The 25,673-nt window shown below is 42.7% G+C and overlaps 2 protein-coding genes across 4 annotated transcripts in view; one reads left to right on the top strand and one right to left on the bottom strand.

Moving 5' to 3' along the window:
* OSGEPL1 (O-sialoglycoprotein endopeptidase like 1) lies at positions 1 to 25,501 on the top strand. Of its 3 annotated transcripts, XM_075001974.1 has the most exons (12): positions 119 to 154; positions 3,964 to 4,036; positions 8,623 to 8,815; positions 8,887 to 8,958; positions 9,687 to 10,069; positions 11,216 to 11,420; positions 11,499 to 11,647; positions 14,107 to 14,237; positions 14,456 to 14,527; positions 18,069 to 18,120; positions 21,049 to 21,117; positions 24,019 to 25,501. In XM_075001974.1, exons 4-11 carry the CDS (start codon positions 8,943 to 8,945, stop codon positions 21,109 to 21,111), a joined length of 1,071 nt encoding a protein of 356 aa, XP_074858075.1. In that variant the 5' UTR covers positions 119 to 154; positions 3,964 to 4,036; positions 8,623 to 8,815; positions 8,887 to 8,942; the 3' UTR covers positions 21,112 to 21,117; positions 24,019 to 25,501. The 3 variants fall into 3 exon arrangements, with proteins under 3 accessions (XP_074858073.1, XP_074858074.1, XP_074858075.1); XM_075001972.1 differs by lacking the exon at positions 8,623 to 8,815 and having other exon boundaries at positions 1 to 154; positions 8,887 to 9,137; positions 9,682 to 10,069; XM_075001973.1 differs by lacking the exon at positions 8,623 to 8,815 and having other exon boundaries at positions 72 to 154.
* Positions 21,281 to 25,673, bottom strand: part of ANKAR (ankyrin and armadillo repeat containing) — a 51,802-nt gene continuing 47,409 nt past the window's right edge. Inside the window, exon 21 of the mRNA XM_075001966.1 lies at positions 21,281 to 21,455. Within this exon, the coding sequence (XP_074858067.1) occupies positions 21,386 to 21,455 (70 nt within the window). The 3' untranslated portion in view covers positions 21,281 to 21,385. The remainder of the gene's footprint in view (positions 21,456 to 25,673) is intronic.

Consider the following 25,673-nt stretch of genomic DNA (forward strand, 5'->3'; position numbering starts at 1 on the left):
ATTGGCCCGGCGTCGCCTTGTGACAGGATCTGGCTCAATCGGCGCAGCCACAGCAAGGCCTGCCGGGCCTACCGGGAGGCTGCGTCAACATGGGCGGGCCACGTGGCCTTGTCGCCGCCGCAGCGGGCCGGAGGGGCGGGGCGAGGAGCGAACAGTAAGGCGGGAGGGGGCCGCCGGTCGCCGGGAGTCGGCACTTCAACCCGAGAGTGAGGGGGGCGGGGTCAGACTCCGCGAGGTCTCTGGCGCGCGGGGCGGGCTGCGTCGGACACGCCCGGGTCTCGCTCGCTGTCTGCGGCGGGACGGGGGATCGATGCCGTTGGCGGGACTCCCGGAGTCCGGCCTCTCCCTCTGGCCCGGGTGGTGTGGCTTAGGAGCGTCGCTCGCTCCCCGCGCCAGTCCTTGGAGCCTGTGGGAAGGACTGTTCCGTGCGCGCGCCCCCCACCGTAGGGGGCAGTGGGGCTGCTCTGTGCACCCACCACTGTATGGGGCTCTGGGACTTGCCCGCCCTTAGAGTCAGTTCTCCTAATGACAGTCTCCTTGAAATTGCTGCTGAAGTAACCTGTAGCCAGCAGCCCCCTCCCATACCCCGCTGTGCCAGGTTATGGCTTACAAACAAACTCCCCTGTCCCTTTTGTTTTCTGAAGGATACAGCTGCAAAACAGTCCCGTGTCTCACGCCAGTTACAGCAGCATTCCTCTTCTGGTGCCCCAGTCCAGGTTTGGTTTCAGTCCTTTGCAGAACAGAGAAGGAATAACTGTTGTAGAGCTTTTTCCCTTTCACTAGAAAATCATGCCATTTAAGTCATCCTGGCCCTCTCCGATGGTAAAATAGATTTCCTTTTAAAAATACTACTGAGCCCCAGAAAACCCCTGTCACACCAAATTCTCACGGGGGCTGAGGTAGAAGAACAAAAAAGTGGAAACCCTACAGCTCTGCAGACAGGCTAAGGTGACTACCCATCGCTGATACTTTTCACCGAACAAGAGGCTGAATATAACCACATGATGTGGAAATTCATCAACTTCATGAAAAAAAACTCATGGATCAGAAGAAGTGGGTTTAGCTCACAAAAGCTTATGCCTTAAAAGTGTAGAAAGAAACATGAAACTCGTTTAGCTGCAGATTGAGTTTGTTGTTGCTTATCTCAGTGTAATCTGCTACATATAAGCATGACCATTGCACACAATTGCTGTGTATACTTGCATTTCTCTTTCAAAAGAGGAAATAGAAATAGAAAATGGAAATGAGGCAGTGATTTGCATATTTTGTGCTTCATTTGCATAATCTCTTCAGAAGAGATACTTTCTAAAGAAAAAAGGCAGTGTAGATGAGGCTCTTTTGAAAATAAACCCCATCTTCGAAAGAACCCTTCTTCCTAGTTTGCATTTGAAAGAGGAATGCAAGTACAGATGTTGCCAACATGATTGTTACCATTGTAAAAACAAGAAGTCCTGTGGCCCACAAAAGCTTATGCTCCAAAACATCTGTTAGTCTATAAGGTGCCACAGGACTGCTTGTTGTTTTTTGAAGATACTAACTGGGCTACCTCTTTGATACTTGTTACCATTGTAGGTGTGCTTAGGCATAGAACTCTAGGGCCGTGTCTACATGTGCCCCAAACTTCGAAATGGCCACGCAAATGGCCATTTTGAAGTTTACTAATAAAGCGCTGAAATGCATATTCAGCGCTTCATTAGCATGCGGGCGGCCGCGGCACTTGGAAATTGACGCGCCTTGCCGCCGCGCGTCTCGTCCCAACGGGGCTCCTTTTCGAAAGGACCCCGCCTACTTCGAAGTCCCCTTATTCCCATGAGCTGATGGGAATAAGGGGACTTTGAAGTAGGCGAGGTCCTTTCGAAAAGGAGCCCTGTCAGGACGAGGCGCGAGGCGCGTCAATTTCCAAGTGCCGCGGCCGCCCGCATGCTAATGAAGCGCTGAATATGCATTTCAGCGCTTCATTAGTAAACTTCGAAATGGCCATTTGCGTGGCCATTTCGAAGTTTGGGGCACGTGTAGACGTAGCCTAGGAATGGTAAAAGAGGTAATGAACAAAACACCTCCCAGTCAGTACGTCATTAGAAATGGTCAGCAAAGAAGGATTGTTCTCCGTGTCTGTCTGTATATCTGTGTTCGCATTAATGTTGGCCATCATTTCTGCAACTCGGTGTATAAAGTGAAGGCAGAGCACATTTCTTCAATAATCCAATGCAACTATATATATATATATATAGTTTAATAGCCCCATCACCAAAATAGAAGAGACCTGTTTTTGAAGAGTTAAGATGCAACTTAACCCTAAAGCAATAAATAAATAAATAAATAAACAACTACTTTCAGTCCCAGAGTAACCTTGTTCATTGAAATTAAAGATAGAACAGAACTGAAATATTAGTCCCAACCAGCTACCAACAAAACATGCAGATATTCAATAAACTTCTTATCTAATATTAGAAAGCTTTTCTTCAGTACATAATAAATACACAAAACAAAAGCTTGATGTCATAACAGGCTTTGTCTCAGCAAGATCAATTTCCATAACAATAAGAAAAAACACAGAAATACAACTTGCACTGTATTGGTTGAAGATCAAAATCTCTTCCTTTTTTTTCAGCCTTCAGTTACCCCCGTAAACCTTCATTCTGGACTTTTACCACAAGATGTAATATTTTTAAAAAATTGTAAAATATCTAGAGATAATTAATAGGATGTGTGCATAACAAACATATCTTGTGAGCTTTTCCTGTTGTGACTCTCATCCTTGCATACTGATTTCCTCCTCCTCTTCTTAGTCATATTATCTTCCATTAAATCTAATTGTAATCTCTTCAGGGCAAGGATATGTCATTTTATTTGTCTGTAAGTTAACTGGTACATATATGGCATTACAGAACATCAAGGAGAACATGTTGCTTAGAATGTTCTCTTCTTTCCTGCTGTTTTTCCTGTTATCTAGCCCAGGCACTTCTACTGATAGGGTCTGAGCTCAGTACCCTCAGTCTTTCATTGAATAGGAAATAGTGTGATCCAGTAACTAAGGGAGGGGATCATGACATGAGCAATTTCCCCCCCAACCCTTGGTTGTGCTATGACAAGGAAAAATCACTTAATATCTTTATCCCGGTCTTCCCATCTATAAAATAAAGCTAATGAGTGGAGTACTTCAATATCTATAGAAGAAAATATACTATCAGTTATTTTATTATTTTGATACATACATCTTAACTCACTTGTTTCTCTTCTTGTTTTATAGTCATGCTTCATTTTCCCTGCCTGGGTGCTTGACTTTATGTCAAAAATAAAATCAGCATCCTTGAGTAGTTAGTGAATGTTCTTGAAAGTAGGACAGATAATTATGTTATCCGATTATCTCTGTCCTAGTTTTCTGAAAGGCCAGTACCTAATCAGACTAGTTTGTATTTGAATGAGTATCCAGCAGGGGTTGGATTGATTAAAATATTGTCTGGAGAGGTAGGAAAAAATTGAAGGAATGATTTTACATTGTGACATGCTGTAATGAACTTCTTTTGATCTCATTCAGAGAAAATTCGTTGAGTGTTTTCTCACTGACTACTGTAATAGCTGGACCACAGGGAATTACACAAGAACCAGTGCTGTGGGGGCAGGGCTGGGAGAAGAAGGACAATCTCATTTTACATTATTCCTCCTATTGTAACTGGATTGCTAGCATGATGTTGCCCTGTTTAATTCTTTATTGTCTAGGAATACCTTTCCGTACCTTTCTGAAAGATTGAATGCTTTAAATACCTTTTACAGTTGATGTGACTTATGGTAAGTCTGGGTGTAAGTCTGTAATAATGGAGTATTCGGGCATAAACACTGTAAGATATTACTAATGCAATTTGAATTTAGGAGTGTGAGCAGCAAATCTGCCTGTTGATACATAATGTCCATGGATTGCAAAGCTTTCTGAGATTTACTGTGTGTTCTGTATTTCTTTCTCAGAAGAATATGAAGCATGATACCAACAGTTGGAGACACTAAAGAAAATCTGTTTTGAAACATGTTTTGGCTGCAGGTAAAACTACAAACCTCCTAATTCATCTCAAACTGTTAAATATTAAGAAAACATTTCATTTTCTTGTTCTCATTTCTTAGAAAGCACATGTTTCAGCTCAAGGATCTATTATCCAGGTCAATTTCTGAGCTGTCTATGACAGTTTTAGATTTGCTTACTTTCTTACAATTTTTGTGTCCACGTAATTGTGTGTAGAGTAAAGCCACGCCTACACTAGCAAGTACATTCACAAAACCTGGCCCTCTTTTGAAAGAGCACGTGGAGCATCCACACACAAAACACACTCTTTTGAAAGGAGGTTGAAAGAACTAGGAGCTACTTTTGAAAGTGCTCCTCCAGTCCTGTATTAGGAAGAACACCCCCTTTTGAAAGAGTCTTTTGAAACAGAATGTGTGTAAACATTCCATGGCTCTTTTGAAAGAGGAGCTTTATATACTCTGCATCCAGCCATGGCTTAAAGCTGCATGGACCCAGAAACCCCATGGCAGGAAGCTGAGAGCATGCTAGCAGCAAAGCCACGAGCTGTATTCAACAAGCCCAAATGGCCACCCCCATAACACTGATCTCCAGTAATGGCCAGGAGCCAACCACCCCAGGAGCCTCAGGGCCCCCCTCAGAGTCCTCACAGGAGTCTGGCTGGGGACCCTCCCACCCCCAAAAAAGAGCTCCCTCCTGAACAGACCTGGAGCTCAGGGACTTCCTGGGCCCCTGGGAGGAGGAGGAGGTCCTTTGCAAGATGTGGGGCAAGCAGTGGTATGCAGCTGCATTGACCTGCCTCGCCAGAGGACAGCCCACCCAGGGACACCCAGCCCACACCCCTTACCAGGTGAGGAGCAAAATTAAAGAGCTGCAGCAGGGTTATGTCCAGACCCAGGACAAAGCTGGCCACTCAGGGGCAGGTTGCAGAACCACGTTGCAGATTCTGCAGCCAGATTCTGCAACCTGCCCCTACTACAGGAAGCTACAGAGCCTCCTGGGGCCATGGGACAGCTCACCACTGCCCACCATCCCCGTTAACAGCAGCAGACAAGCCGCACCTGGAGGCCGAGGAGGAGCTGTGACGTGAGGGCTGCAGTTGGAGCCGGAACCACCCACTGAGTGGTTGAGTGAGGAGGGGGACCTTGTGATTGACCTTCCATCCAGGTCATCCATTCATGCCACAGGCAGCTGGGCATCACTAGACCTTGGCTGGAGGGGTAGGCTGGGTTTCCCGCGAGGCAGAGGGGCATGGCAACCTCCCTGACTACGCGTTCCCGCCGGGGCACAAATGTTCCTGCCTCCATCCTGCAGAACAGAACCATGTTCCACAGAATGTGTGTGTTGTGCGCTCTGCTCAGCCAGCTCAAGTAAATATCTGTGAATCTCCCCGGCACGTCCACCACTGCCTAGAGCACGGCTGAGCGGTGCTCCTTGTGGTTCATGTAGCAGGCACCGCTGTGGTCTGGGACCCTGATGGGGATATGAGTCCCGTCGATCACCCTGATACACTGGGGGAACCTGAGCTCCACAAAGCCTTCGACGAGCATGTGCAGGTCCCTCATGCGCACCAGCTGCTGCATCAACACGTGCTTGTTGGCTCTCATGACCTGCAGGGGAACGAGAGTGGGCATACTCGGGGTGTGCACAGGGGTGTTCCTGACCCCTTCCCTGGCCCCCACTGACTTTGGGGCCCTCTCTCCCCACCGACGGGGCGGCCCTCTGGCAGCAGACATGTGCTTTTCCTCCTGGGCTACACCTACCTTGCCCCCGGTCCAGCCCCCTGCCTTCCCCAGCCCCCAGGTTCCTCTGGGCCCACCAGCCCCTGCCCTTCCCTTCCTGTCCCCCAGCCAAGGCAGGGCCTGGGGTAGGGGTTACCTCTAGTGCAGCAGTCCTGATGGTGGATGTGCCCACCCCGAACTGCTGCCCAATGGACCGGTAGCTGTCCAGGGTAGACAGTTTCCATATTGTGATGGTCATGCGCTTCTCCACGGAGAGGGACGGTCTCATCCAGGTGTCCTGGCATCAGAGCATGGGGTGAGCCAGCTGCAGATGTGCAGGAGTGTCTCCTTCTTCATCTGGAGATTTTGCAGCCAGTGCTCGTTATTGCACTCCCCCCATGATGACCCTGTCCCACCAGTAGGTGCTGGTGGCGTGGGCCCAGGCACGCTGGAAGGCCTGAGGGTGGGTGGTGGTGTGGGGTCGGGACCCATGGGTCTGGGTCTCCATCTCCACGGGAGGCCAAAGAGCGTGGCCAGAATGACTGCTAGCATCCGGGTCGGGGCAACACTGCTGGTCTGCGGCTGCTGGGGATCCATGCCTGCTTGCTGGGGCAATTGAGAGCAAGAACTGGCTGAGCCTTGCTGGGAGCAGCACAGCAGTCCTCCGCAGCTTGTGCAGGGAGGGGCTGTTTGGGTGCGGCCCTTTGAAGGACCGCATGGCCAGCAGCCCTGGAACTGCTCTTGGGCCACGTGACCCTGCCTGCGGCATTTCCTGCCCTGTTCTTCTGGAGGAGCATTGGTGCATATGTAGATGCAATCTTCCGGAAGAAGGAGCAGCTCTTTTGGACCACATTTTACAGGTAGACACAATCTTCCGGAAGACGATCCTCTGGAAGCTGTTTCCGGAGGATCATCTTCTGGAAGATTGTGCATGTGTAGGAGTGGCCCTGTTGTTTCTAACTCTTCTTGAGTGCTGAGCTGGTGGACAGTGATTCTTGCCTGTGTGATCCCTCTAATGGGATACCTCTTCTTTTTCCTTGTCTGTTTGTTAACATTTCTTTCTTGTTTTCTGTGACTTGTTCTTTTACCCACCACCACTTTCCTTCCCTACTAGGAGGTCCCCCTATGTCCTCCATCCAAAGTATTTCCAGCATTAGCTGCAGCAGCAGTTATAGACTCTGTTACTAAAAGTACATGAGCACTGGGCACTTAATGCTATTGGCACAAATAGTGATCCTCATTTAAATACCATACCATGATCAGCGACTGTCGTAATATTGAGGGGGAAAATTGAGTCAGAGTAAAACTGTGGAACAGATCCTAAAAGGTGTTTAGGAGTTGTTTTCCTATTGAAGTCAGTGTATTAAGCACTGGAATCCTTTGAGGATCTGGGTGCAGGTACCTAAGACATGCTTCAAAATATACTTTTCAGAGAGTACTCCCTAAAGTTAAGGTGGTACAGGGTCATTTTCACAGGCCTACCAAAACACATCTTTAGGGCTGAAATTTGGCACATTTGTTCGACGTCCAAAAGTGGATATTTTGCGAAGGTCTGTGACAATACAGCTCAGTTGGTTTGAATTAGGAAGATTGTGGTGGGGAAAAAATAATTTTGCTATGGTAAAACAAGATTGGGAGGGGTAAAAGAACGGCTCTGCTACCAGCTCTAGGAATCAAGCCCAGCATCATGCTATGTATCCAGTGATAGATGTGCAAAGGGAGAGAAAGAAGATAGTTAGTGGTTTATAGGGCATGATGAAGTTTTTATTGCCACAAGTATATTGCTCTTACTGCTCATGAATAGAGCCCTAACAATTTCACGACCATGATAAATGCATCACGGGCCATAAAATCTTCCACTCTCCCCATCGTGACATGTGTTTTTTGATTTTACGATACGCTACATGGAATTCACTGGGGGGTCCAGCATTTCTTAAATTAGGGGTCCTGACCAAAAAGGAAATTGCAGAGTTTTTTTTACAGGAGTCATGATATTGCCATCCGTCTGTGTTGCCTTCAGAGCTGGGTGGCCAGAGAACAATGGTTGTTGCCAGGTGTCCAGCACTGAAGGCTGTGCCAACAGCAGTACAGAAGTAAGGGTGGCAATACCATATCGTGATACTTCGGTACTGCTGCTGGCCGCAGTGGCTGTGCCTTCATAGCTGGTCTCCAGCCGTGACACCATCAGCAGCAGCAGCACAAAAATAAGGATAGCAGTACCACATCCCCCGCCCCGCACAATAACTTCCTGACCATCCCACACCTCCTTTTTGGGTCAGTTCCTCTATCATTATAACACTGTGACAGTTCAGATTTCAGTAGCTGAAATAATTAAATTTATGGCTGTGAAACTGACCAAAATGGATAGTGAATTTGTAGGGTCTTACTCATGAATGGTGGAACTCACTGAAGGCAGCAGGAGACTGGATCTGGTTTTCAGGATTTATACCAATGTAAATCCAGAGTCAATAGAAGTACACTGGGGTAAAACCAAAAGTGAGAAGAGAAATGGGTCCTATATATGATGACTAATCATTAAATCTCATTATCACATCTGTCAGAACCTCTGCTTAATATAAAAGAAAAGATGTTCTGGTGTCACAGCTAAGCCTTGTTCACTCAAACCTCTAGTGGGTATAGTTAGTGGTGGAATAACAGAATTTTTAGTCTCCTTTTTCCTAAACATGAACCCATTAGATCAGAGATCAGCAACCTTTCAGAGGCAGCGTGCTGAAGTTTGACCTTTTGACCTCCATGTTCAGTCCCAGTGCCGGTGATACTTTTTAATGTCCTACTTCCAACAGCTTCGTTAATAAATAAATTAAGATGCAGATCTTTACCGTTTATGTGGTGGTTGGTAATATTAGCTGGTCTTTTGTTAATCCACAGGTGGCCTGGCTTTGAGTAAGCTCCCAGCCACCTGGAGGAGGAAGGGCGGGGCTGAGCTCCCACCTCATGTGCTGATGAAAACCAGCTAATGTGCCACTCTTGGCATTCATGCTGGGGGTTGCTGACCCCTCATTAGACTGTCATTTTGCGTTAACAGCTTGCATGAATTTGGCAACTACTTTTACAATTACTGGTTAGTAATATGAATTTACCTGCCTAAATTACTGTTGTGGAAACTGAATTCTGAAGATGGTTTCTGTACAGTTCTTTTCTAGGAGTGCCTCTGTGCAGAAGATTTTATCAACGAGTAGCATAACCAGATGCACTTCAAAAGCAGTTAAGCATGGCCAGTCTGTGTTTTTAAGAAGCATTTTCTTTAGCTCTGTCAAATACTATTCTCCTAAATTAGTTCTGGGCATAGAAACTAGTTGTGATGATACAGGAGCTGCTGTGGTGGATGATAACGGCAACATCCTAGGAGAAGCTCTACATTCTCAAAATGAAGTCCATTTAAAGTATGTAGACATTACCCTGGATGCTTTGTATTCTAACTGCACTTGATTACTAATGCTATTGCCATTTATACTTGTCATATTTCGTCAAGGGGCTGGTTCTTAAGTCTCAAGAAATATTAATTGGTTCTGATTTTCAAATCTGGTAAAATTCTCCGCAACCACCAATCCTGGAGTGGGTTGTTTACCTTTCTCCATTTCTGGACAAAAGGTAAATTAGAAAATGGACGGTCCTTTCTGAATTCCTGGTGATGGGTGGGTTGCAGAGTATCAGCTCCTAAAAATTGTCTTGGCATAGCCTACGGCTAAATTTGAGTAGGACATAAACCAAGTAAGAATAAATTGAATCCTTGTATGGCCTCCCATTGGAAGTCATGGTAAGCCTTGCTGTTGGGGCATTTAAATCAGACTAGACAACACATTTGAGGATATATTTGTAGGGAACAGTGATGATGTGGCAGGACTAACGTGTTTTCCGTGTCTCATTTTCGTGATTCTGTCTCTGTCATAAAACGTGGACACTTCATAATTCTTTGTTTATAACCAGAACAGGTGGGATTATTCCTCCAGTGGCACAGCAACTTCACAGAGAAAATATTGAGCGAATAGTAAAAGAAACACTCTGCATCAGTGGAATTTCTCTAAATGAACTCTCTGCTATTGCAACCACTGTAAAGCCAGGACTCGCTTTAAGTCTTGGAGTGGGATTAGAATATAGTTTAAAATTGGTGGATAAATATAAAACGCCTTTCATCCCTATCCATCACATGGAGGCTCATGCACTTACAATTAGGTTGATAAACCAAGTGGAATTTCCATTCTTAGTTCTTTTAATATCTGGAGGCCACTGTATTCTGGCAGTAGCACAAGGAGTTGCAGATTTCCTTCTGCTTGGACAGTCAGTGGATATAGCACCAGGAGACATGCTTGACAAGGTAATCTTTCTGTAGAGATTCATTTATGCATTTGGTACAAGTACTTACATTTGTTGTATTATTTATTTTACATCATAGTTCATCTGTCTCACAGTAGCAAAAGTAGAGGTGTGTATTCGTAGCTGGAATTGCATATCTTAATTTAACCTTCCCCTTTATTGTAGGCCTGGCCTACAATACTCTGTGTATTTTGTTTGCAAATTTTATATTTGTGATCAGGCACTAGATAGGCACTTTGAATCTTAAAAAAACAAACAAAAAAAACCCTCCTATTTTTAAATGTTTCCTACTTATAAAATGGGCATTATTGAAAGAAGGATCTGATTTGGCTGATGCATATTTAACCTATGTGAATTTTCAGTGTAACCTCACAGGTTGGAACAGGTTATCTACTATGCTTTCCAATTTGAAATACTAGAGATTGGAGGACATAGTCTACTAAACTCCATGTATTATATTTATTTAATGGGCATGACTTGTTTTCAATGGGCAGCTGGCCATATTCTGGATTGCCAGTTTACACTGACACTAGACACAAAGTTCTACAATATATGCAGCACATATTTGATTAATAGTGATTTAAAATGATGCCAGTGTTTAAAATCATGTTTGTTTTTTATAAATAGCCTTACTTATGTTTCTAGTTGTGCCTGAGAGTTTGAATAGTCTAGTTTATGTTTCACAAGTTATGATGTGTTGGTCATTAATTAAGCTAGCCCATTTCTATTTCCTATTCTCAGGCACCAGCGCAGGTTTGCAAGGCAATTTTTAAACCAAACCAAAAATTTTTTAAAGTGTGAAACCATTTCTGTTTGTGTTAAGCTGGAGGTCTAATATATCTGTTAGTATTCATTTCAAACAGAAAAAAAATTCAATTGCAAAGTTAGAGGATCCTCATAGTCACTCAGTTTACTATAAAATTGGATTTGATGTTAAAATCCCTTTAATCTTAGGCTCTTTTCCTCATTGCACCTACTTCACAATATGTGAACAGGAGGCTAAATTCATCCCTACTATAACTTCTTTGACTAGAATTACACTGGAGCAGTGTCGTTACATCAGAGACTGATTTGGCCCTATTTTCCCCCCAACTCTTCTTTTCCAACACTACTGTTAGTGTAACTAGATTCTTTTCTATTTTTCTAGGTAGCAAGAAGACTCTCTTTAAGAAAGCACCCAGAGTGCTGCAGCATGAGTGGTGGGAAAGCTATTGAGCACTTAGCCCAACAGGGAAACAGGCTGCATTACGAACTCAAAACTCCCATGAGACAGCATCCTAACTGCAATTTTTCTTTCTCTGGACTTCAAAACCATGCCACAAAACTAATTACGCAAAAAGAAAAGGAAGAAGGTATTTTTAACATAAAAAAATTATACACCTGACCTGCAGTTATATTTGGAAAAACCCATTTGTTCACAATTTTTACAGGTGTCCAGGAAGGCCATCTCTTGTCCTGTGTTACAGATATTGCTGCTGCAGTACAGCACGCAGTAGCACTTCATATTGCACAGCGAACATACCGGGCCATTCTATTCTGCATAAAAACTGGTGTCCTGTCACAAACAAATGCAAATTTGGTAAGTATATGTCATTTTACTATGTATGTGAAGAGGTACATAACATTATAATATTTGGATAATAGCACCAGGAGAAAGTGCAGCAAGGCATCATCACCCTCCTTGTTATTTCCAGTGATGGTAAAGCTGCTCCAACATTTAAAATAAATGCATTTAAAATGTTTTGTTGAACACAGAAATTGAAATAAATCCTGCTGCAACAGTGTGTGCTGCTATGTCCAGAATTGCCCAAGTGGTTAAAGGTAGAGTACTTTTAAATTTTTCTGACATGTCTATATTTTTCTTACAAATAATTTGATGTAATAGGAACATCTATCCTCAACTAGAACATATTTTTCTTCAAGTGATCTCAAAGCACGGTATAAAGTTGACAAACTGACATGAAAACTACATGCAGAAATAGCATTACCCTCCACTGAAATATGGCCCCCTCTGGCTTTTTGAACACTTCATGTGCGTCAATTGTACAGAGCATCACTGGGACGCAGTTCAGGAGAGCAAGTGAGAATAATATATGAAGCTGACATTACAAGGGGAAGTTTGCAGATAGAATATGATTAATCAAGTTTAAATTTGGCCAGGATTAACACCTCATTCTTGCGTGTGCAAGTGTTGTGGACAAGACATGAGAAGTAATTCTTCTGCTCTACTCTGCACTGATTAGGCCTCATCTAGGGGTACCGTGTCCAGTTCTGGGTCCCACATTTTAGGAAAGATGTGAAGAAATTGGAAAGGGTCCAGGGAAAAGCAGCTAAAATGATTAAAATTCTAGAAAATATGACCAGTGAGAGAAGATTAAAAAAATTGAGTTTGTTTAGTTTGGAAAAGAGAAGGTTGATAGGGGACATATTAGCTTTCAAGTACCTACAAGGGTGTTACAAGGAGGAGGGAGAAAAATTATTTCCCTTAGCCTCTGAAAATAGGACAAGAAGCAATGGGCTAAAACTGCATCAAGGAAGGTTTGGATTGGACATTAGGAAAAATTTCCTAACTGTCAGGGTGGCTAGTTACTGGAATAAATTGCCTAGGGTGGTTGTAGAATCTCCATCATTGGAGATATTTAAGTACAGGTCAAATAATCATCCAAGATGGATGATATAGATGGTGCTTGGTCCTGCCATGAGGGCAGGGAACTGGACTTGATGACCTCTTGAGATCCCTTCCAGTTCTATTGCTCTATGATTCTATGGTGTTCTTTAGTTACTAAAAGTGATCACGACAGTGGTTCTGTGCCTTATGCAAAAAAGGGTATTTCCAGTACCCTTTCTCCATTCTTGCATTTCTGTCCTGGGACATTTAGTAAGCATTGACTTAGAGGGATGACTTCGGGTATGACAGTTGAACCATAGCAGCACTTCAGCGGCAGAGGATGCGTACGGCTCTCACAGTCAATGTTGTGTGCAATCAGTGTCCTGTTGCTTCAGTGATCCTAGTAGGGAAAAAAAAAACTAGGCAGATGGAAACTAGTGGAATGTGGCAACCTTGGATGAGCAAAGGTAAACAGAATGTCTCACGGGCTATACGTAAAACCCCGTTTGAGCTTCATGTGGACAGTGCACTGCAGATTTGCCACTATTGGTCTACAACACACTGTGTCAGCAGGAGACACTCTCCCACCATCTTAGCTTCCGCCTCTTGGGAAGTTGGACACTGAGGTAAATGGGAGAGTATTCTGTCATCAACTTTTCAGATCTTCACCAGACTGAATAGATCAGTGCCACTGTATTGATCATAGCAGTGTGGATTTAGCCTGCCTGTTGAGACAAGTCGTGAGTGAAGAGTACAGACACCCAAATCCCTGAGGTCCTAATTTTCCTACTTGCTACAGTTAGTTGTTCTCTTTGGAATTGGGGGTATAGAACAACTTCTGCCTGAGGAGTAGTTAGTAAAACTAGGACTTTTCACCTTGGAAAAGATAACTAAGGGGGTACTTGATAGAGCTTTATACAGGTTTGATTGGTGTGAAGAAAGTGAATAACAAAATGTTGTTTACTGCTTCACATAACACAAGAACTAGGATCACCCATTGAAATTAATAGGCAATAGCTTTCAAACCAACAAAAGGAAGTATTGATTTATACAACAGACAGAGAAAACCTGTGTGATTCTTTGCCAGGGAATATTGTGAAGACAGACTATAACAAGGTTCAGAAAAAGAACTAGACAAGTTCATGTAGGATAGGTCTGTCAAAGGTTATTAGCCTTTGATGACCAGAAGCTGTTAGCGGACAACAGGATATGGAACACTGGATTACCTGTTCTGTTCATTCTCTTTGCAGCATTGGCCACTGTCAGAAAATAGGATGCTAGTCTAGATGGATCGTTGGTCTGACCCAATATGTCAGTTCGTTTTAACTCTCTTCAGTATCTGCACCAAGATTATTGTTCAGCTAGTTCACTATTGGCTGTTGGTTATTTGATTGTCTTTATGACTTTTGCCAACTTTTAAAAATTGTCAGGTTGTATCAGGAGGAGTTGCAAGTAACCAGTATATCGGAAGAGCTCTGCAAGTTGTATCCAATGCAGCCAACTTCAATTTGCTGTGTCCTCCACCCAGACTCTGTACTGATAATGGAGTTATGATTGCATGGTAAGCAAAGACTGCAGTTCTCTGCTGTTCATTGGGTTTTCTTAAATGTTCTATAAAACTGATACAACATGTGAAAAACCAGCTGGCATTGTAATGGTATAAGAATTTCTGCTGATTTTAACGAAGCCGCAACTTATAATGTGTCATGCAGACAAAAAGACACAAAAAAAATTGTACATCAGTATGAAGTACATTTTACATTAACGTTCTCTGTTTAGGAATGGCATTGAAAAGATGCGTGCTGAAGAAGGTGTGTTACATAGCACAGACAGTGTTCGCTATGAACCAAAGTAAGTGGTACAGCTCTTACCAATCCATTTCCTTATATGGACACATTGCAGTCATTTTAATTTAAGCCTCTTTTAGTTGCACAAACATTTCACTGTGTGAAACTTCTTGTGATGCAGTTGTGCTTTTTTCATATTAGTAACTTTTTTCTGCAATAAAATATTATTTGTATTATAAAACAGACAAATAGTATTTGTATCTTATGTAAGATACAGATAATATATAACTTATTTACCCTTTTGGTCTTAGATCTCTTATGAAGATCACTTTCATAAGTCACTTTTATGAAGTTGTATAAATATCATTATTTCCTTTATAATATGGGAAGGTTGAGACATAAAGAGGTTAAGCAGCTTGTTCATTGTCATTTAATGGTAGATGACCCAGATATAGAACTAGAACTCAGGTTTTCTGTCTCTGAGATCACTGTCCTATGCAGTGAACCCAGCTCTCTCTCAATTCACGAACAGCTGTCCAGGGCTAAGTTTAGATTGGTTTTACATTCCTGAGATGGAATGTCTATTGGTGGAGGCTGCAGTGGTACACAGCAGGCCCAGCCTATTTTGCTCTAAGGAATTGGAAACAGTTTTGTACTTTCCCAGAATTGGATAGAAGGCATATGAGGACATGCTGGCCTCTCAGCTGCTTCTCCTAATACAGATGCTGAGAAGCTCTAACCATTTTAAAAAACCCACACACACAGTGCAACTCCCCAGCATCCTGATGGGAACCCTGAAGGAGGACCACAGTAGACACCCTCTCAGCAAAGACCCATTGTGCATCAGTCTGGCTCCAGCTCTTTAGACACAGTTTAAAGTCCTCCTTTTTAAGCAGTACACCTTTAGTGACATTTGATGTAGAAAAATCTGGCAATACCAAGTACTTCTACTTCACTTGACAGACATTAGTATCCATGCCATGGTGTGTTTTATGGGGTTGTGTAGGTTTTGGAAGGAATGGAATTGTGGTTGAAGCAACATGTTTGAGAAGCTTTGGAGCTCCCTGTTTTTAGAATGCTAAGTGTGATCTGTATTACTATGAACAAGGCCTTCATCTTTTTCCCTTTCCTCAACAAAAGCAGAGTGTTTTGGAGCTTCAGGGAACAGATTTGCAGTTTTCTTATAGAACAACTGTTGGAATGTCATGTTCAGAGAGTACTTGTGTTAATCAAAAAATAAGGATACTTTATTTTGCTGCACAGAATAGAATTATCCCACAGAACAGATAATTAGCACAGGAAAATACTCTTGGTGATCTGTTACATCTTGCATTCACCAGGGTTAGCAATGGGATGCAAATGATGAATTCTCAGCTAGCATCAAAGGGAAAAAGAAAAGTAACTTGTTGGGTGGGAGGGGATGCAAACCACTATCAGCACTATAACCAGAGTTCATCTCTTCAGCTGTGATCCAGGTTCTAGGTCAGACTGTAAGGCAGGGGGCACTCCAAGAATTTGGAAAGTGGTCAAGAGCTGCACATTTCCATAATATTAATAGTGTGGGGTCTGGGATGGAGGTTGGGTGCAGGAGCTTGAGGTAAGGATTAGGGTGCAGGAGAAGATGTGGGATCTGGGAGGAAATTTGGGTGAAAGAGGCAGTTGCGACTTGGGGAAGGCGTCTGGGATGCAGGAGAGGGTACCGGGGTTTGGGTTGTGACCTAGGACAGGGGATTGGGATGCCGGGTTTGGGTTATATAGGGTATGAGTGCAAGAGGGGTCAGCAAAGGGGTAGGGTTATTTGGGGTGAGAGGGAAGAAATGGGGGGCAGAAGGTTGGGTAGAGGGAGGGTCTGGAGAAGTGTTCTTGATAAACTGAGTGCTTTGGAGGCTACCCAGAATTGATTCAAGTACCACCAAGCTGATTAGCAGAGCACTCACAGCCACCCACAGCGGGCAGTGTGTATTTCAGCTGATGGTGTGCATCAGCACATGCCTTGGTGCACATAACAAAATTTATTCTGTCCATGGATGGAAAATAATTAGTGGGAACACTGGTCTGGAGTGCCTGAGACAGGCTGTGGCTGTAAGACTTAACCTGGGTGACTCTCAGCCAGTAGCCGGCAGGGCCCTGAGGCAGGCTTGCTGCCTGCTGCAGCCCCAGGCCACCCCACACTGCTTCCTGCTCCATGTGGCTCTCTGCTCCAGACTGCTCTCACCCCCCAGCAAAAACCTCACAGCTCTTGTTGGCCAGAAACTATAAAATGGCCAATGGGAGCTGAGAGATTTTGCAAGGGAGCAGGAGCAACGTGTGAAGCCTTCCCTTCCCACTCCCCCGGTGCCCAGAACAGAAAACTACATGATGTAGGAAGCTGCTTTAAGCAGCAGCTGGCTGCTCTGTATCTGAGGCAGTCCACGGGCCACATCTAGCATCTTGGAGGGCCGGATCTTGCCCAACCCTACTGTAGGGTCATCTCTTCAACTAGGAGGTAGGGAGAGAAACAGAAAACTCGTGAAAGCAGCTGTAAGTAATTGAATCCTTATAGTTTGCTTCTGTATCTGTTTCCTGTCTCCAGAAAGTCAGATCAGACGAACCTCCTGCTTCTTGTTCAGTAATGCTAATACATTTGATTTGACCTGGCCTAGCTATTTTTCCCTTTATTTTTTCCGGGTGCTGATCTCCTACATTGGGTATTCTTTGTCTCTCACCCAATAGTTTATAGCCATTTGTTCACAATTGTTGTATTTCTGATTTCTTCTGACCTTGATTAGTCTCCAGCTAGCTATCAAATACCTTCAGCTATTTGCTCTTCTCCCTTCCAAGTGTATATTGAGCCTGCTTTAAACTCATTGCTTTTGCGAGGAGTAATGGAAGTTGATGGGAGAGTTTCTCCTGTTGACCGCCCACAGTGAGGTCGTGCTGGAAATTTGACCAAAGGTACATCAGCTCCAGCTACACAATTCTTGTAGCTGTTGGCGCATACTTTAGGTTGAGTTTATTTTCTAGTGTAGACCAAGCATTAGCTCAGGATATGAACAGGAGCAATTCCCATTAACTTCAATTACAGTGCTGCCCCTTTAATTTCACTTTGGAGTGGGGTTTGTTTCATTTTGCTAACAAAAAGACTGACTTCTGCAGGGACTCACATCCTACATTTCAAAAACAAGGTGAGAGATAAAAACCTAATTGCATATGCTCATTACGTTTCTGGCCTGGAGACAGCAAGTTTCTTGTTCTGGGCAGATTGTGTCCAGACATGTAGTAGACAATACTGAGCTATTAACATGGAAGCAGTTTTATTCGCTGTCAGTGGAGAAGAGAAATGCTACAAAATATTATGGGTTTGGCAAAACTGTGTATGTCATCATGCTGTGAACAAGAAAACTTTCCTAAAATGGAAGTTGGACCAAATGAAATACAGAAAGCCCTGTATAGATTTACAAATCTTCATTGCCTTTATAAAGCTCCCAGGAGTCAAGCACAAAATACTCTCTCATAATGTTGTATACTTTAAATAGGTAGCTTCATAGTTAATAAAGGTGTAACTTTGTTGTCATAATTATATTATTTGATTAAAAATAAATAATACAGTGCTTGTTATATTATAGAGCTTCTCTTGGAATTGATATCTCAGAGCAAGTCAGAGATGCTGCCATCAAGGTACCAAGATTAGAAATAATGATTTGAACCATGTTTTTTAAAGGAAGAATGTATTAAAATGAATGCAATTATAAAGACTTATTGAAAATTATTTCAGACATTGTTACATTTATTACCTGTACTAACTTTACAGTTGGAGATGATTAGCTATGATTAAAATATGCTGTGATGCCATTAAGCTGTTTCAAACTACTAAAGTACAGTGGGGAAAAATCGGTATTTATCAAGATGAAAGTTTTAAAAAAGGAAGACAAACTTAATGGCAATTGTAAATGAGCTCTTTTGAGCAAAAGTTTCTCTAACATTTGTCCTTTTAGTATTTTCTGTGAGTGTATGCATACAAATATAAAGTATGAATAAATATTTGCAAGTGTATCCTAAGATTTTTCCAAGAACCTATTAGAGTTAGGTGCCTAATTTCCCTAGATTGATTCCTAACCATTTGAATTTCAGGGTGCACTTTATGCCATTGTTCAATGATCTTTTGTAAAAGCATAAGAATAAATTCTGCTTTTCCCTCTCCTTTGACTAGATCTTTGTCACTCGGTAATAGAGTCATTCATGTATTATTATTGATGACACATGTATTTCTTTGGATAAGGATTATAATAATTATTACAAAGCACCCTCATATCAATCCTCTTTCAGAGGTGTAGCATGATCCCATCTCAGAAGGGAGAGTTTACCATGCTGGTATCATGACCTCATCTCCTTTGATCATCCAGGTTAAAGGAAGCATCTTTCTTTCCTTCCCATTTATGTGCACCATTGCAAGGCTCAGGGACAGTCTGTTATTGAATCAGTGGTTTAGTTTGGACTTAAGTGTCTCTGTCCTTCTAAAAGTGCTATCTTTTGAATATGATATAAAAATGAGGTTTTCATTACTTGTGATCAGTGAGAAATCCTATAGCACCTTATGTAAGTCTGTGGGCCTTACCTGATTATCATGGGCCAAACTGAAATTTGGGCAAATACAATCTACCTACTGGAAAACTCTTATATTTTCAGTGGCATTTGATGTCTTTCTCTTCTAAATGATTGGATTATAGTCACTGCACTTCAGCAGAGATGTATTTTTGTAAGTCAATTTACAAGGCACTTTGGGATTCTTTTGTGTGAAAGTTTTTATATAAATTATCAAAACAAGAATCATTGCAGGCATTCACTTTTCCACAGTATAGTGGCAAACAGCCAATCATTAGCTTATTATGAAAAATTTTGTCATATTAAAAAGGGCTTGTTTGAACATTATGCAGACTTCCTGGACTATTTTCAATCCAACTCTTTACACCAAATGTCTCCCTAAATAAAGTTTACTAATGAAGCGCTGAAATACACATTCAGCGCCTCATTAGCATGCAGGCGGCCGCGGCACTTCGAAATTGACGCTGTCTTGCAGCTGAGACAGTAGAACTAAATTTAATCGGTTTATTGGCCGCAGGGCGTTGGGAGGGATCCGACTGTTAAACCAACTGAATTTAGTTCCATTATTTCATCAGCAATAGGGCAAGGAGCTGCAGAGAGCCCCTCAGTTGCAAAGTAGCTGATGTGTGCACAATGGGGGCAGGGCAAGGGGAGCCAGTGGCTATCTGGAAGGGGAGCCAGACAGGTCCTGCAGTTCCTGCGGCATCCTAACCTTTCATTGGCTGTAACTAGCCTCTCTCAGGGTAGTCAGTGAAATCAGGCCCTCATGACTAGAGTCAGAGGAGCAGCAGTGGCTAAGGTAGATCCGTCCGCCATGGTGGGTGAGGTAATGGGAGGAGCTAACTCATGCAGAGTTTGTTTAGGTGGGGTTAGGCTAGGGGCCTTTCTGGGTAGATGGGTTAGTCTTGGGGGCCGGTTTGGGGCTGAGATGGGCTAATCCTGGGGATGGGAGGGTGGGTTTAGGGTTGAGAGGGGTTAAGCCATATATAACTGTTAATAGGGGTTCTGCAAAATTCTTTCCAGTTTAAAAAGATTCTGTGGCCAAACAAAATTGGGAAACAGTGTCTTATGCCATTGATTTCTTGCATGACTTAGAACTTATGTGCCTTAGTTTTCCCACGTGTAAAACAAGAATTATTCAACAGTGCAATAATTACGTTTGGAAACCACTCAATTGAAGGTCTCTAGATAAGTTAGAAAGCATCAGCCTAATTATTATTAATTATATACTCAAATATCCTTTTGTATTATAGAATAAAGTTTTATATATGCAAATTTTCATAGCAGGTCAAGATTTTTCACAGTTACCTAGAAGGGTGAATATAAATTTGTTTGAGAGTGTCCATCTGAATACAGAAGATCCAAACATGTGTAGCAGCTATTTTGCAGCACTTGTCTCTAGTGACAGAAGACACTGTATGCTTAGAAATAGAAGCATAATTTCACCCAAACATAAAACAACCTGCACACAATAGCCTGCACTGATACACGAGTAATGATTGTGAAATGTATTTTCAATGCATTTATTCTTGACTGCAAATTTAATTATTCACAGACCTGCTTCCATCTAACACATTGTGAAAAGATTTTAGGTTTCCAAAATTAGGGATCTGTAATAGTAACTGGCATGAAGACATTATTTTGAAATACTATTCCCAAACCTACATAATATTCCGTGGATACAGATACGTATACATTGTTGGCACTGGAGTCAAGCTTTTTTTCCTGGTGAATTAAGGCAGAGCTTGCTGACATCACAAATTCTTGGTCTTGAAACTTCTGTGATGTCTGAAGTTGCATGGGGAAATGAATGAAATCCAGTGGTCCGTCTCCGGGGTTTGTCTGTAGTTCTTAGTTTTCCCATTAAGTGAGCAGAAACAGGCACTAAAAGAAGAGAGTCCTTTGGATGACATTTAGCTTTGAATTGTCTTCTACTCATACTACTTTGTGCTCTCTCTGCAAAATTAAAAAAAAAAAGTGTACTTTGTTTTACATTTATATTAGCAGCAGAATATTGTGTGCGTGTCCCTGAACTTTGTGACCTGGCAGATCTGTGGCCCCCTATGACAAATGGTAAGTATTTTACATTTGGAATAGAAACCTTTAGAGGCTCCTTATATTTACCTATACCAACTAATTAGCTAAATTGAGACATCTCACTAAAGTCATATGCCCACAGTTTTAAAAAGCATGAAATGGTATATAGTGCTAGTAGCCGCCCCATGTGGAGGTGATTTTTAAAATAAGTTAAATGTATGATTATAAAAAAAAATTAGTGGTCTTTCAAGGGATGTTTCTGAAGATCCCCATTCTTGGGATGTGTTGATAGCTAATTAATACTTCATCTGTGAACGTCAGCGGTACCTGTAGTATAGACTGGAACTGCAGGTGGTCCTCCATTTATCACCAAACTGTAAATACAATAATAATAGTTTAGGAATGTGTGATGGTTAAAGCAGTCTGTTGTTTGCTTGGATTAATGCATGAAGGCCCTCAGTAATTTTGTAAAATGTATTTTCAGCATTTCTTATGTACTCACAAAATCAAATGAGTTTGATTTTTAACTAATATTCATTGATAAATATATTTGATTTTTGGCCTGTAAACACAAATACGATTGGCTTCAAGCACATGAGTAATCTCTTTGAAGTTAATACCTTTATTCTAGGCACATAAGTATATTTAGAATCACAATATCAGAAAAAAATTGCAAATATTTCTTAATTTCTAATTTAGTACCTCAGTTTGTCTGTAAAATCAATACAATAATAATTTCACAGAGATGTTCACAGATTTAACTATTGTTTGTGAAGTGTTCTGAGATTCCCTCAATAAAGTTGCTTATCAACTGTGAGAATTTTTAAAAGATTTTTAAGTCCAAAGATTAATTAATAGGATGCTTGTTAGACTTCTAGGTGGACATGCTGATATCTACATTGGAATTCTCAAAGTTTTTGGCCCATGTTACTTATTGAAAGGAATATGATTCAGTATTTTTATGTAAACATCTTTATGAATATAACCAAAAATAAAATCAAGGAAGTATATCACTAAAATTAAACTACCATCAATATTACTAAAATAAACAAACAATACTATTATCAAATCAAGATCAAATAAATACATTAGTAAATTGGATTAAAATGAAATTATCTGATTAGTTAAATCATCAGATCGATACAACTAATAATCAAATCTCATTCCTGGGTCTATACTTGCCCCCAACTTCGAAGGAGGCATGGTAAATAGGGCCACAGGAGATTACTAATGAAGTGCTGCAGTGAATACAAATATGCAGTGAATACACAGCACTTCATTAGGCTAATTTTCCCTCATGGCAACTCTGCCCTCAGCCACCCCGTTTGATTTGTGCCCCTCCCAAAACTCATGCATGACCCTAACCCATCCGGTTCTCTCATCCACGCGTCTGCTGCGGACCAGGGAGTATCAATGGGCAGCTGTGCCTTCAGCCCTCCCCCAACCTGTCCAGTTTGATTTGTTTCCCCCATACTCCTGCACACCAGAAAATCACACAGCTCAAATGAATGATTTTATTTTGGGGGCAGGAGAGGGTTAAGTTGCAGGGAAAAGAAACCTTTTCAAGGGTGCTTGAATAGCCTTTTACAGTGGCTCTTGGGGCTGGAACGTCAGGCTATCATTGCCCTCCCTCTCTGCATGCAGGGACCACAATGATGGGGTGAGCGACCTCTCCTCAGGGGACTCCAGCCAGCAGGTATCAGCTGCTGCACTGCTGGGTTGGGAGTTCCTCTGCAGCTGCAGCAAGGAGCACAGGACCTCCGTTTGCTCTGTAACTGCCATTATGAGTTTTGTGGCAGCCTCACTCTGCTTTGCCACTTGCTGCTGCTGGATGTCAAGCATTCTGTGATTAAACTCAGCTTGACTGTGACACCTCTCAGCTGTACTATGACACCACTGAGCAGCATCCTTTGTCAGCTTGGTGTGCTCTGCCTCAGTCTTTTCCATATGCCGCAGGACAAGATCTTGTTTGCATTTCTTCCATCTTCAGTTCTTCTCTGCTATGCTGGGGATTTGCTCTGGAAAATGAAGGTCAAAATTAAGATGCCATTCACATGATGTGCTTTGTAGTGCAATGAATGGGTCCCTGTGTCTACTATCAGGAAAAGTTAACTTTTTGAAGGATGCTCATGGCTTAAGGATAGGACAGTAAGCATGAATTTCACCATACATCACTTGCCACCACTTATCCAGCACATTTCTTTGTGGACATGGTAAACTATAAGCAAGTGTCCACTTTTTGGGGGAAGAGGAGGGCTGCAAAGCAGGGGAAACCACCAGGTGTCCTGGACGGGTGTCCTGAACGTGTCCTGTGGCAGGGAAAAAAATTTTGGACATCCCTGGAGCAATCCTCCCCAGTGATCAAGCTGCATGGAGGTGATGGTGGGGAAGGGTTTGATTACAGCTGCATGGATGGCTGTGGGGGTGGTTCGATGTACAATGAAAGAAGTGTAAAGAAATATAAAATAAATAATCCAAAGAGAGGCTGGATGTAAAGGGACCTGGGAGGGGAAGAGGCCAGCAGCGCACTGCAGGTGCATGGCACCAGCGAGTCCTGAAAAATCAAAAGAAATGCTCGGGGAAGGGGACGTGGGAGGCGGAGAGCCCATTGGAGCCCTGCAGTGGGGGATTCCTGAAAAATGAAAACAAATGCTGCTTGGAAAGGGACATGGGAGGAGAAATGCCCAGCACAGTATGGGAGCCACATGGCACCAGGGAGTCCTGAAAAATGAAAAGGAATGCTAGGGGAAATGGACATGGGAGGGGGGAAATGCCCAGCAGAGCCCTGCATCCGTGGGACGTGGGGGGGAGCCTCGCTGAGCCTGCAAACTGTGTTGGGGGATGGGGAAAGGAGCATCCACTGGCTGCTGCAGGTCAATGTAAAGGGGCAGGAAGCATGTTAGAAAAAAAAAGATGCAAATTCCTGTGCTTCTGCAGGTTGCCAAAGGACATCACCCTCCTAAAGCTAATAGATAAGGAGAAAGAACAGCTACTCCTGCTGTGTGACCAAAAGCCTGGAAAATTTGTAGAATGCTGTGTGGTGCCATGATACCCGATCGCTGTCTGGTTGTCTGGCGTGGCAAGGTGTGCTACTGTGGAAACCACAAGAAGTCAGGACTGCCCATGAACGTCGTGAAAAAAATACAAGAGCACCTGGATGAGGCCGTTGAGAAGAGCTCCAAAAAGGAGAAGTGCTCCATCCCAAGAGACATTAACACACTGTTCTGAGGAGCACAGAATGATAGCTAGCAAACCTGTTCCTATACACAACCCTATAGCTATACCCACCCCCAACCTGCTTCTGGTGTGCAGAATAAACACTCACCTGAGTCACTTGGTCCAGGGAGCTTGGGAGGGGCCTGCTGTGAAGGGGACCGGTTCCAGGTCTGTTGTGAAGAGCTCCAACACTGTCTGGCACAACTTCCTCTGTCCCCTACTCACTGGTCTGACAGGTATTAATCTATTAAGCTATTAATCTAAATCTCTTTAGAGAGAGATTATTATATTAAAGCATGTCTATTAAAAGAAGAAAAGTTACTGTGATGCCACGTCTTCACATTTAGTATCTGAAACACACTAATTTGACACTAATTACAGAACACTTAGCTAGTTTGACTATCTTAACTTGAATTTCAAGGGTTTCAAAATCTGGGGTTTCTTGTATATTTAATCTTAAATATTTGTTCTTTCATTTTAAAATTCTTGAAATTCAAGCTACAGTTACATGAGTGAAATCTCACAACTACCACGTAGAACAGTTTTGCCTGGGAATATATTTGCATGCAAATTTAAAGGTGGGCCATGTGCCACAGCTCCATGGCAGGGCTCCAGCCCCCATGCCATGGGCTACAGCTATGGCCCCATGCCAGAGTGTGCTCCCACCCTCTCCCATGCTGCATGGGGGTGGAGGGGCATGGCTGTCGCCCCCCCGCCACGTGGCACTCTAAATCAGCTCACATGCCGAGATTAGCACACGTGCCAGGGGTTACTGACCCCCTGCTCTATATGTGACAGTAATACCAATAACAAGCTGAATTAGATTTCTAACTAGGTTAAAGTTTTAAGTTTTCATTTCAGTGTGACTTTTTTTAAATTCCAGAATACTCGTAGATGTTGCTTGGCTCTCTGACTGCAATAATTTTTTGAAAATGAATGAAAACGTACATGCCTTTTTCCAGTAATACTATTTTTCAATAATGAAGAAAAATGAAGGCTGGAATGTGGGTTACAGGGTCAGGAGGAGCAGTGGGTGGATGGCGAGGGGCAAGAGGTTGGTCAGGCCTCAAAGTGGGGGAGCGCAAGTCAAGGGGTAGGTGTGCAGATGTTACATTAATGTTCTGAGATGGGTGTTACAGCTTCCAAGAATATCATCTGGATTTTCTAATAACATGAGAAAAAATAAATCATCTTCCAAAGCAGAGATAAAGTGTGTATGTATTTGAAATATATCCACAGAATACCTTATCGGACTTGATGAGGCCTAAGGAAATATTTGTGCACAAGAAAGTGTGCATTTTCATAAAGTTGAGACCAACATGTACATTTTTGCCAAAGCAAATTGACTGACTGTGCCCAAAAAAGGAATTTGCATG

The sequence above is a fragment of the Carettochelys insculpta genome, chromosome 8, assembly GCF_033958435.1.
Source record: "Carettochelys insculpta isolate YL-2023 chromosome 8, ASM3395843v1, whole genome shotgun sequence".
Lineage (NCBI taxonomy): Eukaryota > Metazoa > Chordata > Testudines > Carettochelyidae > Carettochelys > Carettochelys insculpta.

What these genes read in the sequence shown, in the direction of transcription:
- OSGEPL1 (XM_075001972.1), top strand. An exon ending in CAAAATGAAGTCCATTTAAA is followed by an intron (nt 9,138 to 9,681) that starts GTATGTAGACAT and finishes GTTTATAACCAG; the next exon opens with AACAGGTGGGATTATTCCTC. An exon ending in AATGGAGTTATGATTGCATG is followed by an intron (nt 14,238 to 14,455) that starts GTAAGCAAAGAC and finishes TTCTCTGTTTAG; the next exon opens with GAATGGCATTGAAAAGATGC.